Source organism: Lepisosteus oculatus, chromosome 17 (assembly GCF_040954835.1).
Source record: "Lepisosteus oculatus isolate fLepOcu1 chromosome 17, fLepOcu1.hap2, whole genome shotgun sequence".
In the NCBI taxonomy this organism is placed as follows: Eukaryota; Metazoa; Chordata; class Actinopteri; order Semionotiformes; family Lepisosteidae; genus Lepisosteus; species Lepisosteus oculatus.
Genome location: NC_090712.1, coordinates 15,716,035 through 15,735,323, shown reverse-complemented (window position 1 = coordinate 15,735,323; position 19,289 = coordinate 15,716,035). Strand labels below are relative to the sequence as shown.

The following is a 19,289-nucleotide window of genomic DNA, read 5'->3' as shown; positions in this document are numbered from 1 at the left end:
GTTGCCCCAAGGCGCTTAACAATGCAATTGATGATACATTTTGTCAATACAGAACAGAAGACCAGAAGACAACAGAGGAGAGGAACCAAAAACTCCTTAGTAAGGAAGAAAAACACCTCTAGGGGTCCAAGGTCAACTGGCTTCCCAACCCCTTTGGGCATGCTAACATTATACAATTTAAAAAAGGAAACGATGAGGGTATTAATATTTCTCAAAAGGTATTTTTCAGAAGGTGTAATGTGGGGGCTACCCAGTCATTCAGAGGCTGAACCCTATAGCCCAGATGCCACTAGTTCAGGCCTAGTAGTGGTTTACATTAGACAGGTTGGAGTGAGCACCCTGTGAACTGCCTGGATCCCAGGAGCTTTCTGTGTACTCTAAGATCCAGAAAGGTCCGGGATTAATGCCACTGTCCTGCAAGATTCCCAGGGAGAAAGCCGTGAATGGTTGTGCTAGGTTAAGGTTATTGATGGGCTGTCTTTTATCCTGTTGAGCATATGAGTGTGGTAGTGGGGTGCCGAGTTGTCAGTTCTAGATGGGAGGAGTAAAACATAAATTTGTATGTTTTTCATTTATACATATATTTAATGATTGCAAAACCTGTTTTCTAATCAGTAATAAGTTGTTTAAAGGCTATTTTTGCTTTACAGTCAAGCAATTTGTATTTGTGATCATGTGGTTAGTGATAAGTAATTAATTAATGATAAATACAATATAATACACATGGAATTACACAGAAATGACACAGAAATAATATACATTTGGACATATGTGAACAAGAATAAGGAATGGGAGACATTCACTTTAAGTATGTAAAACCTGTCATTTGTTTGCATGTCCCTTTGAAGCAGTGTCAGCATGAAGACTGCAACCTATTGACATCATTAAAAAATTGTTGGATCATTTATTCTGTATGCAAAATGTGTGCTTATTTGGATTTAAATCCATGGAGACTGACATGGACACTGTCATATTTTCCCATTTATTCTCCTGATGCATTGGCCACATGGTGAAATGCTGTCCAAATAAGTATGGAAGGATTTTCTTTTGCATAAGAACACAAAATGTACTAGTTATGTAATGTGCATTTCACAGTAACTGCAGTTCCTGTAAGAGACGTAATCACATGTTTACAAAATACTATTCATTCAGGTTACTGTAATAGTCTTCGAAATACTATTTTGGAGATGCAGTGCACCTTTGTATATGTCAGTCACATCGTGTTTCAACAGTGTGGAGTGGTTAGGGCTCTAGCACTGGAGGGTTATGGGTTCGAATTCCGGGTGGGGTTCTACTGTTGGACCCCTGTATAAACTAATAACTGTATAAAAAATTAAGCCCGTTTTATCCTGCGTTACTGTAGTTCAGAATTTATGCCCATTAACTTGCGTGTTGTAAACAAAGTTGAGGTGTCTAAAAATGAAAGTGCTGTCTAGCTTCTGTTACCGATAAGAAATCTATGTTTCATGACACATGACATCTGTGGTATGAGAAACTGTTAAAAAAGTTTTGATAACCTCACATAACTAAAATACTGATATGATACCTTATTATTCACTTATTTGTACACATGTATCTTACCTGTAAAGCGCTTTGAGTGGAGTGTCCAGAAAAGCGCTATATAAGTGTAAGCAATTATTATTATTATTATTATTATTGTAATATTGTACACATACATGATCATTTACATAATGTTTTAACAATTCAGCGGTTTTATGTGGCTCATATTTAGGGGATTTTTACAAGGATCATTTGGAACAAAGTATTGCTTTTAAACTGGAGACACATGCACAACGGTCATTAGCTGCAACAATCCAGCAGGTCACAATCAAGGCAGGTCTGACTCCCACAGACTTTTATTCTTTTCATTAGTGTTATTTTTTTTCTTTCAAAGATGTCATCTGTGCAGCCACAGTGTTCTTGTGACAATTTACACTCATTTTACTTTACTGTTATCGCATTTACGTCCTAGAGTGATCAAGAGCTACTCAGAAGGCCCTGCCTAAGTCCCTCAGGAAAGCCCCTTATTCCCGCCGTTGGGCGAACTGTCCCTGAGTGTGTAATTGTTTGCTTTGTTTCCTCACAGATGACTCCACAGTTAAGGAAGTCAGCAGGGTAAGTGTGACATCCTTTCTGGCCTCATGAAGCAGAGGGGCTGAGGCTCAGTGGAAATAGATACATATGTCTCTTCCCCAGATTTGGTAGCTGTGAGCCCTTATCTGTGAGAGAAGTCCCCTGGCACACAGAGGATTATATCTAGTGGTAGTTACCTTTGACCTTTCAGAATCCGTCTTCCTATGTCCGGGTTTCCAGAGTGACTCAACCTGTACAGGTGTTTTGTCTGATTGCAGATTGTGATCTCTGATCTAGGTGTTGTGGGTTTTTGAGCCTGAAGCTCTTCCACAAACTGTAAATACAGGGGACATGAGGAATCAAAGCCCCCCTCTCACTCTCATTCAGAACTTTAAAAAGCTTGTTAATATTTTTCATCTCGATTCCACCTTGGAGTTCAATGGTGGCAATACGCTTAGCGTTAACACCCTCGCAACTTCAGCATTCATGGTTGCAGTTCTTGCTCTGGGTGTCTGTTTGAATGGACTCTGCATGCTCTTAGCTTTTCTTTTCATGTGGGTTGTTGGCTAAGCTTGTCTGGTGGTTCTAAAATGTCCCTTTTTCCATGGCTCAGAGATGGACTTGCATCCTGCTAAGGTTGAGAGAGCAATATTGTTAACAACCCCCATGAAGATGAGCAGCTTCCTGGTTGGTGCAAACATGATCGAAATCAATGTGAACAAGCTGGGAACACCCTCAAGATATGGGTTGTGGTCCTATGAGTGGTTTAAAACTGGATAACTTATAAAAAGCTTCTTGCTTAAAGATGAATTGTCTTTACAAATTAACTGTAGATCTTTCTTTTTCTCGTGATTGGCACCTGTGATGTTTTTCGTTTAACCCCTTGATCTTTAAAGAGGAGCTTCATTAATCACAATATAGCTCAATGAACAGTCTCTCTTTTTTTTCCCCCTGAAATAAATACAAAGTCATCCAAACTGTAAGTCATGACATATCCTGAAAAAGAAGTAAACTGTACTCATTTTGATCTGTCATCCAAGAGGCTTGAACCTGAGGGTGACAGCTTGGTCACCCTTGCTGTGTGGCTGTCACAGGGGAATAACAAGGTTTCTTCAGTGCGTCATACTGCAGTCATCTGAGCCAGGACCACAAAAAACAGGATGTGGACAGAAGTATCCCTGGGTAGTTCCGAATGGAATTCTCAGTTACCTTCCTTCTCATTAAGACCCTGCACCTAAGAGCAAAAGCATATAAATAATAATTGTAGTTGGTCTGATAGAAGTGACCGTCTATAAAACAATAGTATGTAAACCAGATTATGTGACAGTTTAATGAGGAAATAATGGAGTAGTAATTCTTCACTATAGAGGACTTTTGGGAGGGTGTTTTAATTTTTCAGTCTTGTCTAACAGATGAGAGGGAAGGTTATAATATTGAATAGATATATTGAATGATGAACAAATGGTCAAAATGCCAGAAATGGGGCTTGACGTGTTTTTGGGAGGGTGTCCAAACAGAGGCAAATCAGGATGTGAACTGGGTAACATTTTTTCTAATTTAACATGATGAAATATTCAGTAGGGCACAGGCGTGATTGACTAGGGAAATCAATTATTTAAAAAAACACTGACATGCACAAGTAATGGCAAGAGCATTCCCTTCAGGATTTTGTGTAAGTGAAGTTTTTGCTGCTGTTGATTTTTATTCTTGTTTCCTACTTAAAGATTGTTCTTTTTTGTATTTATTTTTATACAGTAACTGTACAGCTGTTTTTAATCAAAAATCACCTGAAAGTGAGTTATGAACAGGGCTGCAATGGTGTATTCTTTTTATGCTTAGCAGTACCAGGACACAAATATGCAAGGCGTTGTGTACGAACTGAACAGCTACATGGAGCAGCGACTGGACACGGGGGGAGATAACAAACTACTGCTCTACGAGTTGTGTAACATCATTAAAACAGGTGGGCAGCAGAGGATCTCATCTTAACACCAGACTTTAGCAATAATAAAGCTTTTATTAAGGAAATTTGTGAACATTATATAAAATATTGCATAAATAATTCATGTTTAATTCTGGTATATGCAACCACTAAATAATTATAAATAATTTGTTCTCCATTGACCTTTTTTGGCTAAGTGAAGGTTGCATTCAATATATTTGCTCGTCAATGTGACAGCTGTAGCTGTGAAATCAGGATACAGTAGGTGCCACCAACTGAAATTCAGAGAAACATCAATATTTGTTTTTTGCACAGTGACATCAGTGAGGTCAGGTACCAGCTTAGCAAATCTGAGTCCTTAAAGGTCTTGCTGTGTATTTATACTAGACATTATGTTAATTGCAGAAATATGTAAAGTTAAATAGATATTTATTTATATAAAAAGTAAGACATAAAGCCTTTATTATTCTTGTGTGACTATTATTCTTATGTGTGAAAGTGACTGAAAAGTGAGTCTTTAAAAGTGTGTTAAAAATATTACTGTAAATGTTTGCTTATAATATCTGACTCTGTTGTCATGGTGTTTACAGTGAAGTAAAGTAATATTTGGCTATTCTATGTGGTATCATCCTGTATATACAGTCCATTGTGATATTAAAACATGTATCACAGAAAAACATAAACACATAAAAAAGATACTAAAATATTAGTGTTTGTTAAGACTGGAGGCCGGAGGCTGGATAAGTGATGTAAAAGTTTGGGTTGAGGCCACAGAATACCTTTGTGCTTCACCGCAAAATTGGCCCCGTCTTTCCTCTTTCTAGATAAAGCCATCGCAGAGTTCGTTTTCTGGGTCCTATACAACATCATAGCAAGCAGTAGGGTTTTAAACAAAGTTTTAATTGTAAGCCAGTGTCCTTTTGTGTTTTTCATACCCCCGTCACATCTAGCTTGAACTTTCAATGTTTTTAGAGTTAGGTTAAGCAAATTTTATAAAATAGCAAAACCTTTGAAAATCCCTGTATTTTTAGTTTTGAACTATAAATATCCAGTAAAGAATAATCAAACATTGTTTCCTGATTACTCATTTCAGTCTTTTGTTATTTCTCTGGATAAGCAGACTGAATTCCTCTGAGAAACAGACTCATTCTTTATTGGTCACAGATGACTACTCTATATTCAAATTATTGTCAGGTTTTTGAACCATGGTGTGCTTTGGTTCTTTTCTGAAGCTTAATCATTTTTAATAGTTTAAGCACAGTGGAGCTTATACTGCAGTTGTGCTGATTGTCCTTCAATTTTGGGATACACCTTTCAAATGCATATCTTCATAGATAAGGTTATGGGGCCATATCACTGAATTATTTTATGAAATGCATATAGTTTACATGTATATAGCTCACATTCACCCAGCAGGTAGTTATTGTCTTGCTGTTCTTTCCAGAAATCACATTACACAGAAAAAATAAATAATTAAACCTTCTGCAACTGCAACAGAATATATCATGACTCTTCTGTTTTGAATGATCTGAAAACTGTTTTTTTTTTCTGAAGGAAAAAACAGATTATAATATGCATAGTTCATAAGCAACTGAAATAACTATAAAGAAAAAAGGTGATTAAAAAAAATCGACAGGACTTTTCTTAGGTTGTTTGTTGCATATCGCCTAATCTGCCACTCTGTAGATTGTGCTTGTTCATTGGTGCTGTCCAGGAATTTTAAAAGTAGGGGTTGCTTGATGGCTGAGGATCTCTTTTTATATACAGTATCCAGGCATCTTGCTCCTTTGCACTTCATCTTTGCTGCTCTAGGGGCAGAGTACCACTCAGAGTCAGCTACTGTACTGTGCTGGAGAACAGTGGTGAAGAAGAAAACCTTGCAGGCTCTGGAAACTGGTGTCGTGTATTTGGTAATTTCCCCCTCAGCCTCTCTCCTCAGACTAATTCTTGGCTTTGGCGGTTTCAGGGGCTTAGAGGACAAAAATTCCCAAAACATCATTTAATTATTTAGAAGCAAGACATACGGTTTATTTCTCGGAATGGTTTGAATAGCTAACATCTGATTAAAGACTTTCCCGTTGTGACATTTGTTTTGATAATTGTATGGTATCTTTACAGCTACTAAAGCTGATGGATTTGCACTTTACTTTCTGGGAGAATGTAACAATGTAAGTATTGAGAGTTATGCTGTCTTTTTTTAGTTGTCTTGTTTCGGTCCTTTAGTGGTAGTTTGTAGGATACTTAAAATGTACCCAAAGTTTCTATGTAATTTATTATTATTTGGTTATTCTTCATTTTCAACAGGCTAAATCAAATCGCCCATTTTGTTAGCGTTTGTTAAAGAGTGCTCATTGGTAATTTTAAATACCCCATGAAGAACTGTTACATTAAAAAAATACTGAAACAAATTGATATCCATTTCATATTAAATGTACTATTTACTCTGGAGATGGTACCAGTCATACTAAGGAACATACAGTATAGGAATGCTGAGGATAATGAGTTTGTAAATACCTGTAGATACCTTTACCACTGTGCGTCCAAAACAGATTATATTAGGAACAGGTCAAATTGCAGTACCTATTAAATTCCTTTCACCAGAAAAAATAAAAAAGTGGTCTTAAGCACCGTCTGCTCAATACAGCCAACGAGGAAAGATAAAAAGAAACGCAGGATAGCTTGTGGGGCTTAAAGATGCTCACTACTGGGCTTGAAAAGCTGTTTGTCTTCTTTTCCATCAGAGTCTGTGCTTGTTCACCCCTACGGGTGCAAGGGAAGGGCTGCCTCAGCTGATACCCTCTGGACCTATTGCTTACGGCACCACAATCGCAGCATATGTAGCCAAGACCAGGAAAACACTGTTGGTGGAAGACATCCTCGGGGTGAGAACTTTGCTGGCCCATTCTGCCTCAGATCCTAACAACCTACTTGACTTCCTTTGAGCTGTTAAGGTCATGCAATGATTAACGGGTCCAAAATGTTAATCATCAGTCAGAAGGTCAGCATGACTTCCTTGAAAGATTTTATTCAAGATTTGTTTTGGTTTTTTGCACTGAAAACCAAATGCATTTTAGTTGCCTTTGATACTATTGTTTAATCAAGTGGGTTAATCACTGCTAGGCACGTTTATTTCTTCTCTCCAGTCTTGGGTACTTAGTTTAGAAATGGGGGGGGGAATTCTAAGTCTGACATTTTTGCTGATAATATATTAAAAGTGTATCTGGAAGGTTTTAGATAAATTCTCTAATAATAATAATGACATACAGTAGTTACAGATATGCTGCGGAACAGAACTTCATGAATGTTAATGCATAGCACTAGCAGGTATTACAAAAATCGCAATACGTCATTAGATGATGATGATTTCCTGGTTATCAGTGTTCTTAAACGGACTCTTCACAGCACTAAATTCAGAGACCTCTAGGGAAGACCCGTCTTCCATAGCTATTCTTCCTAAGCACGCTCTCTGAAGAAAGCTGGGACATGTCTCCGCAGGACGAGCGGTTTCCCAAAGGCACAGGACTGGACTCAGGGACTCACATTCACTCCGTCCTGTGTTTGCCAATCCTCACTGCCATCGGTGATCTTATCGGCATCCTGGAGCTGCATCGCAACTGGGGAAAGGAACCGTTCAACCTTAGTCACCAGGAGGTGAGGTGCATTGTGAATAAAGGCCCAGGTGCACAAGCAGTTCAGGGCTCCTTCAAACTCTCTGAGACTTAGATTCTAGGAAATACAAGAATTGTTGTCCACTCGCTTCTCTTTTGAAGTGGTGTACTTTTTGACCACTTGGAACTCAGAATGTTTGAGGAACCTCTGACTTTCAAGGACAGTGTGTAGGGGACTAAAAACCTAGAAAAAAAGCCATCGATTTGGAAGTATAATTGTTTCAGGAAAGTAACAACCTCACCTGAATGGATCTGAAACTGGCGCTTGGTTTTTAAGTATGCTGTAATATGTGGATTATCCATTCTGCAAAAGCCAAAAAAAAAGCTTGAAGGGTTTGCAGTTCACATTAGTGGTTTCGTGCTGCATTTTTCTGGCCCACGTTTTAAAACATCTCAGATTATCCTCTGGCATTAAATATTTTCCCATCACGCCCACTATGTATGGGTGGTGGCTTTTTTGACTGAATTATTATTTATCGAATTGGAGCTGACAGGGAGGGGGAGACTTCACACCAAAACACACCATTGTTATGTAACAGCAGAGGAGTAGAGATGGAAATCCCAGCATGAGGCTGTTTTGTTTTTTTCTGGGAGTCCGAGAGAGGACTATTGGCTTGTAAGCTGTTCTGTGTGCATCTCATGATGCACGTATTGCCAGGACAGCTCCCTGGCTGTCAATAGACTTCAATTTGACCCTTGTCACAGTGACTTTTTTCAAAGCAGCTAGCACAGACATTGTGCATGGTTTCCTTAGTATCAGGCTTAACAGATCTCTTCGTTTTCTTTTTATATCCTATTTCTATCCCTTTCTCCCCATTAAGATAATTGACTTGTATGTGCTATTGTTTCCTTCATGTTTTTGCTACCCTTAATAAGGTGGTACTGTATGTAGCAAAATTGTGAAGAAAGAACATTCAAAATTATATCCTACTACTTTAAAATTACTCTTTTAATTGATTAATAAAAATGTGGAAAATATACTGTAAATGTGTCTCATATGAGAAAAGATTGACAACATCTATACTAAAATAAAATGGTGGTTAGCTTATCTATTAAAATGAAGTTTTAATTAGGCCAGTTATTGAACTAAAGCAATTTCAAGACTTTTGTTGTCATTTGATACTAGTCTATTCAGTTTGAAGATGCATATATACAATCTTGTAATATAGTGCAGTGAAAAATGTATAAATGTAAATTTGTAATAAAATATTATAATAGAAAAATATTTTTTGCCCTTTCAGGTTGCAACAGCAAATTTAGCTTGGGCTTCAGTGGCAATTCACCAGGTCCAGGTAACTGTTTTAAAATAATTGAAAGTGGTTTCTTCATATATTTGTTGAAATGTTATTGATTTATTACTGGTAAAAAATGTTAATCCCGGTTGTATGACTCAATGGTTCAAGTAGTGGTTAAACTGCAACTTAAAGCTGTTTTCAATTACAGAAGAATTTGTACTCATTGGACTGAATGTGTTGCACAAAAGGCCAGTTATGGCTAGCCTGAAAAGGAGTCCATAAGAGAAATCTGGGTATCTCACAACTTCACTTGTTTTTGTGCTGCTCATTGAGGTGAAATCCATAGTGTACCTGCAGCTTTTGTGAAACATGGTGTACTCTGTTCATGAGCAATTACATAAAACACTACTGTCCCTTGAGGCATAATTACTACAGAATTGTTTGGGGGGGGGCAGTTGCTACAGACAGAATTACATAACAGTTCAGCTCACACACACACTGTCACATCTTTCTTATCTGAGGTTCAGAGAGAAAATCCGCAGAAGAATGCCAAGTTTGTGAATGAAGTTACGTTTGGTGCTTTTATTTAAGAACAGCTGTTTAATGCCTGAGTGGAACGTTACCCATATCTGGCTCACAACAATGCAAAGGGTTCCTTGTGATAAACAAGGGGATGATGTGGCTCTTGAGATCAAGAAAAAGTTTCCCCTCTTCAGGGAAATCCTGTGTAATAACCATGTGTTTATAATGGATCTCCATTGAAAGGCTAAATGCATTCAAACTGAACTGTTAGCTGCAGGTAGTTTGTAAGAGGAAGAATCTCCTACACATAGAAAGCTTTGCCAGAAGTTACTTTTATTTCTTTTTCTCCTCCTTCTCTGTGAGTGTTAAAAATAAAAGTTGGTAGTATCTTGACAGTATCTGGAGTTAGAGTGTGGTTAAAACTCAGGGAAGATGGCGATCTGTGTAAGTGTACAGCATGTACCCAGTTCTGCCTTCTGTTTCACTCTTCTCTTGATTTCCTCCCATCCTGTAGGTGTGCAGAGGTCTTGCCAAACAGACGGAGTTGAATGACTTTCTACTTGATGTCTCAAAGTAAGGGCCTGTTCAGCTTCTTGCTGGAGAGTCATAAAAGCTCTCATTTGTGTTTGAATTCACACTTTTAACCTATACTCAAAAGACAGAAGAAATTTACATACAAAACCACCCAAAGACACACGTACAGCATTATTTAAACCTACAGCTAAGTATTCACCGTAAGCATATTTTTCTTGGTACACCTGCAGTCTGATACTTGTCTGACTTAATCGCACTTTCTGTTTTTCTTTTGTAGAACATACTTTGATAACATTGTGGCAATAGATTCTCTACTTGAACATATAATGGTAAGTCTGATGTAAAACATCACATGTTGCAATTAGGTTCTCTGGGGTTCTCCTGAACTGCACACCAAGATTTGCCCATCAGCACAGTTGTGAGTTGGTTGGCATGCCCTGACATTTCTTAACGCATATCAATCCATATCAGTACAGAGGATTTTGAGGCTCCCTCTTGTGCCCTGATTAATTGTACCGTGTTGTTTATCTGTGAGGCGCTTTGTAGTGTGAGCCCTGACATGTCCGCGGGCTGATTTACGAGCACTGGCACTGAGCGAGGTGATGCTATGGAAATTGTGCTGTATCACCGGCAGGGATTGGGACGGTATGGCTGCAGGCAGTTGACAGAGGGCAGCCATTAAAGGCCAGTATTGAATTACTGTCAGACCACTGTCAGACTGCTGAACAGAAGAAACACAGGCCACAGGAAGCAGCCTAGGTAACAGGGAGGACATGTTTAATTATGCTGCAACAAGACATTTAAGACCGGAGGACCCCACCTCTTTTTTTTAGTTTCATATGACGCCTTAAAGATCCTGGTGAATCTCTCACAATTCTCCTGGATTAATGGATACTGTGAATGGATTCTGTACATGTACTGTACATGGATTCTGTGGCCTGTGGAGCCTGGACATCACTCATATTATGGAAGGTGGTCCCAGAATCATCAGTTATTGATGTATAGTTTTACCCACTTTTTTATGTTTGTTATAGCTGCGTTTGGATGCAAAGGTTAATTTCATGTTGACAGGTAGAAAAAAAAATTGGCTGTTAAAGTGGGACATCAGGTGTCAGATGTCCCACTTTAACTTCATTTTAACACCCAAGAAAAGGCTTAACAACTGGAAGATTGGGGAAGATAGTTGAATGTATCAGGCAAAGGAAACTCCTTTCCAGTGATAGTGCAGGATTTGGTTTTGTTGAGCAGTGAGATGCGTTACCTTTACTGACAGTGCTCGCAGCAATCTGAGTATTTCAACAGAGCTGTTCGGTTTTAGTCCTCTGAAGGAATTGAGGTAGTCTAAAAATATTAAAGGAAATCAAAATACCTTGAATTGCGCAGCTGGGTGAAAATGTAATTAATTTTGGTAATGGCTTTGTTTATTTCCATACATTTGACACTCAAATTTTGCATATTCCTAGACATCATTAGTCATTTATATTTTACAGACTATCCACCTTATTTCTTGATTGCAACTGGTATCCCATAAAACTGTTAAATCCACATTTTTATAGTGGTAGCATCATACATTTAGGGGTCATGTAAAAACTCTGGTTTGTCATAAATTGTAATAAACAGTATAAAAATTGTAGTAAAGTGCTTTCTTTCTGATGTGCTGGTTTAGACCCATCAAAAATTTCCCAAGCCTTTTACAATTGCAATTTTCACAAACCAAAAATGATAGCATTTTTGTGAATATATCACATTCCAGTAATTCTAAATCATTCCTATTCAGTATTGGAATATTGATTGTGATGTCCTGGCATTATTTATAGCTGTGACATTGCACTGTATATACTGAATGGGACTCTGCTCCAATTGGCTCTTTATTAAATAAGCATAAATTACCTTTAGAATGTTTTTAAGCCAACTTCGAGACCTTCAAATCTCTATTCTGAAACATTTCTTTAATAACCTATTTTAACCTAACACATTCTTTCATGTTAAAAATGGTATTCCTAGAATAGATTATAATATAGCCTTGAGCACCTGAAATTATGAAATTATGAAGGTGACAAGTTGCAGTTGAATGTATTTACTTTGCCTATCTTAAGTATAATGAGAGTGCTATATGCAAGGCCTATTCAGCAGCTGAAAAGATTATTGTAAACTGTTAAGTGCTGAGATGTGCAGAGCTGTGGGCAGGTTTAAATAAGCTTTTTAACATAGTGTAAATAAACTCTGCATATTGGAAAACTGTAGGGCATTGTGTGTGCAACAGAAATATAAACATTGAGATGGAGAAAGCCCGGGTGCAACCATTTAAACATTCTGACGTTAAGATATTGAGCTTTAATCTTTCTTAAAATTCTTAAAGTGTCTTTTTGGCTTGCTCCTCTTTATTGATGATGTAACTAATGATGGCAGCAGGAGAATTAATTCTGAAGAAAACAGAAACACTGTCTGCTTACGTAGAAGAAAATGCCTCCATATTTGTTGGGCAGCACTTCACCAGGTGGCATAACAATGACCCAGAATAGCTCATCAGCAGTAAAAAGTGGAAAATCTTAGGCTGTCCAATCAGTCTCCAGATCCAAATCCAACTAAGAATGCATTTTACTGACACACTGAAATTAAATGAAATAGAAATCATGGGTAGAACACAAACTATTTTGTTCTACTACAGTCAAAAGCATTAAAGAAAAATAAATCCTATTTTCCTTATCATTTATATTAATCACAAATACAAAAAAGTGCAAAATGGCTTTACTGTAAAGCAAAAGAAAATATTTTATTTTGCTCTTCCCGTACTTTTTAAGGGCACTATATTACTCATTGTTTTGATATCAGATGTGGAGAACTCATTTTGAAACTAAGAAGAAACAAAAATCCTCTTAAAACCGTGTGCTCAGCACCTTATAAATCATCACAGATTTTTTTAGAATTATTTTGCCCTTCAGGCTTTTTGCCCTGAGATTCTTTCCAGTCCCATGTCAGCCTATGTGATGTTACAGTATGCAATGAGCAAGTGCAGCACATACACTGAAACTGCACCACTATTAGATTTTGGAACTCTGCACACTAACATAATTCATTGACCGCTAAAGACAAGGCATTTGTCCTAAGTGTATTATATGCTAAATATTTTGTTGCGCCACTGCCATTTAGATGGTCATTAATTTGTACAGTGCAAAGTGCTATCCCAGTCTTAATGACCGAGGAAGTCAGTATCACATCTCCAGTATCATTACTTGTGCCTTTAAACAGACTGGAATAGAATAAAATCCATACTAATTTATGTATACTGAGCTCTATTCCAGTGTAACTGTCAGAGACAGGGGGGGATACCTAGCAGTTTTATGTGTCTTTTAAGCAGGCCTCACAAAGTGGCCCTGGTTCATTTGATGTGATCTGTGGCATTGCATCATTTATCGATCAGAAACCTTATTTCAGCCTCATTTCAGGTGTGGTTTTAGACCAGATTGTAGATTTTCCGTGGCCTCACACATACCCAGGCCCACTTTTTTTACCTCTGTGTAAGTCTTTCCATCTTATTTGTGTCTTCAGCTATAATGGGACATTTCCTTCTTAAATGAAGGAACAGGTTAAAGGTGAGATCTGTCAATCGTAATTACTGAAAGCCAGGTCACTGACGCTGTCAATAACAATTAGAACACCCTCTGAAGGCAACATGAAAGATTATGGAAAAAAACAAACATTGAAGTCAGATATGAACCTATTTAGTCTTTAAGTGAACAGCATTGGTTTGTCCCAAGGGGCAGATAAGCACGCTAGCATTGTTGCAGTCTGACTATTAATCAAGCAGTTGCTTTGTTTCTTACGTAAATGCTTCTGAGTTCATTGCTTCAGTCCCTGTCTCTGCCCAGATAAACTGTAGATGCTTGGTTTGATAATGGAGCCATGTAAAGTACAATAATTAGGCATCCAGAGAATAGACAGACGCAGTTTGAATAGCTGTGTGATGACATAGATGCAGAATGAGCATGTCACATACCTATTTGCTTGTGGGGTTTTGAACAACCAGTGCGTTGAAGGACTTGTACACAACACAAGTGATTTTTTTAAATTAAAAAAACAACTTTGTGTTAGTTCCACAGAATTCTATTAAAATACATGTACTTTAGTCCAATTACCAATACTTCAAGGCGTATATTACAATGTATTAATTAAGCAGTTAACAATGGCTATGAGAATGATTGTCTTATAACTTAAAGTAGTTGAGTTGCCTCTTTTAAACCAGGAATATGCCAGTAACAGCAGTGTTTTTGTAATTAAATCATTTTAAAGTGCAATTCATTAACATTGTGAAGATAAAATTAATATTCTAAGTAATTGTACTGTAGTAACACCACTGTTATAATTTTAGTTGTAGCTGCACTAGTAATGTGGGTGTTAAATGGCTTAATTTTTGTCATTTTTCTTAGATATTGATTTTAGCCTGCTTTGCATAATGATATTTAGAGACAAGTTAAAGGCTTATCCCATGCTGAAAAGAGAAGAAAGGAAACACAATGTTTCGGCTGTGGAGCCTTCTTTGGGTAAATCCTTTCGGGATGATATTGTATCGGCGACATCCGTAGAGGAATAGGAGGTGGTGAGAAAGCCTGGTCTGGGAACAGACGGCTGTGAAGAGACGGAATGCTGGTTTAGTTAGAGGGGGGGGGGAGTGGACCAGGGAGGAGGAGGAGGAGCGAAGAAGAGATCTAGAAAAAGATTTAGAGGAAGGCATAGTGGGTCGTAGCAGAAATAGGCTAAAGTAGTTCAAGTGACACCCGAAGAAGGCTCCACAGCTAAAACATTGTGTTTCCTTTCTTCTCTTTTCAGCATGGAATAAACCTTTAACTTGTTCCTTTGCAGCCTACGCATGCTGACACAGCTACCTACATGAACTACATAATGATATTTCTATTTATTTGTGTGTGTATATAATATATGCTCTGTTAGATCTGTTTTTTTTTCATTCCCCTGTCTTTCAGATATATGCAAAAAACCTGGTGAATGCAGACCGCTGTGCGCTCTTTCAGGTTGACCACAACAACAAGGAACTGTACTCAGACCTGTTTGACATCGGGGAAGAAAATGAAGGGAAACCAGTCTTTAGGAAAACCAAAGAAATTAGGTGAGTGCTGCCTCACTGTGGATCTGTTCCCCAGTACAAGAGCACATCTGTGGAGGCCAGAGAGAAATGCTCTTACCAGAAAATGTATGTCTTGTTAATAAGATTATGTAAAGATGCAAGAAGTCACAGCGCAATTCTCTCTAGTTATGAAATAAGTTTGTTTTTTATGTCAGTGATGAGCTCTAAAACAAGTACATCTGAGTGCACTTTATAGATCAGCTGCAACCCCAATCAGCCTCTTATGCAAGCACAAATGTCATGTTTAGGGCAAGGATATTGAAACATGACATGTTATAGGGCATACCTGGTTTACAAATATTTTACACAGCAGCAACAGTGTAAATTCTAAAACTCAGCTCCTTCAGAATGTTCCTTTTTCAGTCAGCTAAATCAAACCTTGGCATTGCCAAATCAGACAGGTGTAGCTGCTTTCTTAACTCAAGAATGCTAAAAGACAAGACACTGAGACAATGAGAATACAGTCTGAGGTGTATTAACAGCATTGTGCATGCGGAGTCAGATTGTTTATCCGATTTATTTACTGGATATTTGAAGTTACAATAGAAAAAAAGAAAAACATTATTCTTGATTTGACGTAACCAATATGAATTCCTATTTAGAATATACAGTATGTAATGCCTGAAGGCTGGGCCAGCTGCTGTACAGGAATGCACAGATTAGTTGTTGCCAAAAGAGAATGAAAAGGTTCAATATTCTTTTTGTTTAGGTTTTCTATAGAAAAAGGAATAGCAGGACAAGTGGCACGAACAGGAGAGGTCCTCAATATTCCTGATGCCTATGCAGACCCACGCTTTAACAGGTAAGATGTCCTGAACACACAAGTACGGTTTTTGACAGTTTTGTTTCTAGATATATGGTAGGTGTTTTAATGGGAAAATTCCAAACTGTCCTTAAGTGAAAATGTATGGTTTTGTAATTCATCAGTCATTATTTCTGTTGCATGTTTGGGAGCAGCAATGTAAACGATTTAGATTCTTAGCAAGGCCATAACTGAACGGCCTTGTTGAAGTATTACAATAACGTATGAAAAGCAGAGAATGAAGTCTGGTTCTAAGACGTTAAGTTAAGAATGTAAATGCTTCAGGAAATTGAATGAACTGATATCAAAACTCTTGCTGGAGACCTGAGATTTTTCCGTCTTTCTGTCTTTTTGCAGAGAGGTGGACCTCTACACGGGCTACACTACCCGGAACATCCTATGCATGCCTATTGTCAGCCGGGGGACAGTTATAGGGGTCGTACAAATGGTGAACAAATTAAATGGAAGTGCCTTCACTAAAACCGATGAGAACAACTTTAAAATGTTTGCAGTCTTTTGTGCTTTGGCCTTACACTGTGCTAATGTAAGTGGAGTTCTTTGCCTCTTCCTCCACCTTTATGTATTGTGTATGTACTTAGTATTTTAACTTTAAAATACTACCCTACCTTTTGCTAGTGTGAGAACTGGAGTAGGTATTTTCTTTTCTTTTTAAAGTTGCTGAAAAAAGAAAAGTGTTTATACATTTATTAAAACACTGCCACCTGTAGATTCAGGAAGTAGGTGCAATTTATTGAAAGATAAAACAGGGTTGCAGGTTTTACATCTCTTCCAAAAGCCTTTCATGCCCTGTTCCCTATTTGTAAGCTCTGACTCATTTTAGTGCAGCAAATTATCATGTTATGTTATAGCTTTTTGTATTAATTACGTCAATGAATATTTTAAGACAGAAGAACTGCAACCAACCACTGTGATTTATATTTAGACATCAGTCACACAATAAGTTAAGCCATTTTTCATTCATGATTTATTGATTCAGTGTATTTGTGAATACGGTGTTCACAATTTGCTATATATCAGCATTAAATATTCAATCGTCAACTTTTTTATTTATTCACTTCAGCTGAGGTATAGTCGACACTGAGAATAAAATTAGCCATGACCTTAAATAGACTGAAGCAGGTGACTAATCTCAGACTTGATTGCTCAAGGTCATGACCCCTTACAAAGTAGTGAAAGTCATATTGCTCTCAAAGGACTGCTTCTGAAATAAGCCTGACACAGCCTATTGCAATTCCAGTTACGTGTATGAATGAAAACACCCAAACTGTTAGTAAACACCATGTACAGAGATAGAAAGAGGGAATGCTATTAATTTGTCTTCACTGTAATTCTCATAGTCTCTAATATATTTGCATTTCTGAACAGATATTGGTCTTTAAAATTATACTACAGACATTGATGTCAGATTATAATGGTAGAACGGTAGTTCTTTTAGTAGGAAAGCAGTATAAATGGTGGAAAGAGGGTGAACGTTTACCATCAATTCAGATTGGAGTACCTCTGTCTTTACTGTATTTTCAACATTAACAAGTTTATGGCTCTGGGTTGGACTTTTTAGCAATCTCAGGACCCATTGAGATCATCCTTGAAACTGAGTGGCTAAAGAAAAAAAAATGTTTCTCTGAACACACAGAGATGTCTAATTATTCCAAGGATCTTAAAGCACAGTTTTCACCAGCAAAATTAGTGGTTCAAATAATAAATAAGCACCCTAACATAATTTGTCCTATATTTGTAATACAGGGATATAAGTGAAGAACAGTCAATAATTTCCCTAGTCTTAGTACAGATTGTAACCAATCCCTCCTAATAATTATAACAAGACAGTGTTGAAAGGAACTAACCTAACATTTAATACACAAGTGCCCTTGATTTCAGGTAACCCATACCTTTCTAGTAAAAGCAGGATACACTGGCGGCAATCACAGTGACAGCTCACTCATTAATGTCTGTAATTTATTATAACAGTTTTTTATGCAGGAATGCAAGACAGTAGTGGCTGTGAAGATGAATGAATATATGGAATGTATAGCATGATGGATTCATGGATGGATATTAAAGACATTTAAAGTAACGCCTTAAACATTGCACACAATATTTTTGTTAAATAAACAACAAACATCACAGAAGCATTCAAAAATATGTTTTAAAGAGGAATAAAATAAACCTGATATTTGTATCTGTTAATGATTTGCAAATTTGAGTCAACCATTGAGAGAGATACATTTGATTTGTTTTTTACACTGTGGCTTTCAGGATGTTACTTGATCTTCTTATGCTTTTAGATATGCTATATGCTTAATAGAGACTGGAAACCAGATAGTGGCCCACATTAAAGCATTTATAATAATAATAATAATAATAATAATAATAATAATAATAATAATAATAATATAAGCTAATCTATAGTATAAGAAGTATCAACGTAAAAGAATACGTTTTGCCTTAAACACTGAAAACATTTTATACAGTATATTGCAACATGCTGGTCAACATTCACAGTACTACAAGGGAACAAAATATTTTGACATTAAGTGCATTGCAGAAAAATTATTGCAATGTGTTTGTGTTTTTAGATGTACCACAGGATACGACATTCAGAGTGTATTTACAGAGTGACCATGGAGAAGCTCTCCTACCACAGCATCTGCACATCAGAGGAGTGGAAGAATCTCACACAGCTGACACTTCCAGCACCCATGTACAAAGAAATAGAGCTGTAAGGCCTTTTACCTAACTGATGGCTCATAGTATTATGGGGTAGGAAAGGTTTATAATTAAACGTTCACATTGGTGGTATTTATGTCTCCATCACTCATTTAAAAATCTTTACTTGTTCAATGTTTTAAAAGTGAAACTATGTATGTACTGTATATACTATCTGGTCCTACAAAGGATATGACAACTTATTGTATCCCTGTGCTAGCTGGGATTGTTGTTCACGGAGACTGAACCATAATAATTATTTTCCAAACCTTGGAAAACCTTGTCACCAAACAGTGACCACACTTAGTAAAAGCAAAGTACTGTCATTCCTTTTAGTTTCTCTTGAGGGCAATTCCAGTGCTTTTATTTCCTGGTGCCATGTGGTTTTAAAACACATGTATTATTGATAAACAATTTTGATAAACTGACAGGTCACAGTCAAAAATGTGCAGATCTTGTACCACATACGTTTTTCAGAAAGTTTTAAAGAAATTACATACTAGACCATCCATTACTCACCCCCTTTCCCCCAACAATAAGGTTCTTTGTCATTGTTTGACAGAATTTAAAACAAGTTTCTATTTGTTGTTCATTTTATACTTTATACTGAAGTTGCAGTTGAAGTTTGTACCCTATTCTTTAGGAT

At 37.2% G+C, this 19,289-nt stretch overlaps 1 protein-coding gene across 5 annotated transcripts in view; it reads left to right on the top strand.

The window, feature by feature from the left end:
• pde10a (phosphodiesterase 10A) overlaps window positions 1-19,289 on the top strand; it is a 94,503-nt gene that overhangs the window by 64,616 nt on the left and 10,598 nt on the right. For 3 of the 5 annotated variants that reach the window (XM_015362977.2, XM_015362980.2, XM_015362975.2), the window contains exons 3-14: window positions 2,087-2,115; window positions 3,913-4,036; window positions 6,134-6,183; window positions 6,757-6,897; window positions 7,511-7,666; window positions 8,925-8,975; window positions 9,955-10,013; window positions 10,252-10,303; window positions 14,954-15,096; window positions 15,824-15,916; window positions 16,274-16,460; window positions 18,514-18,656. In XM_015362977.2, the coding sequence (XP_015218463.2) occupies window positions 2,087-2,115; window positions 3,913-4,036; window positions 6,134-6,183; window positions 6,757-6,897; window positions 7,511-7,666; window positions 8,925-8,975; window positions 9,955-10,013; window positions 10,252-10,303; window positions 14,954-15,096; window positions 15,824-15,916; window positions 16,274-16,460; window positions 18,514-18,656 (1,228 nt within the window). The remainder of the gene's footprint in view (window positions 1-2,086; window positions 2,116-3,912; window positions 4,037-6,133; window positions 6,184-6,756; window positions 6,898-7,510; window positions 7,667-8,924; window positions 8,976-9,954; window positions 10,014-10,251; window positions 10,304-14,953; window positions 15,097-15,823; window positions 15,917-16,273; window positions 16,461-18,513; window positions 18,657-19,289) is intronic. The other 2 variants (XM_006638805.3, XM_015362976.2) reach the window with 1 other exon arrangement.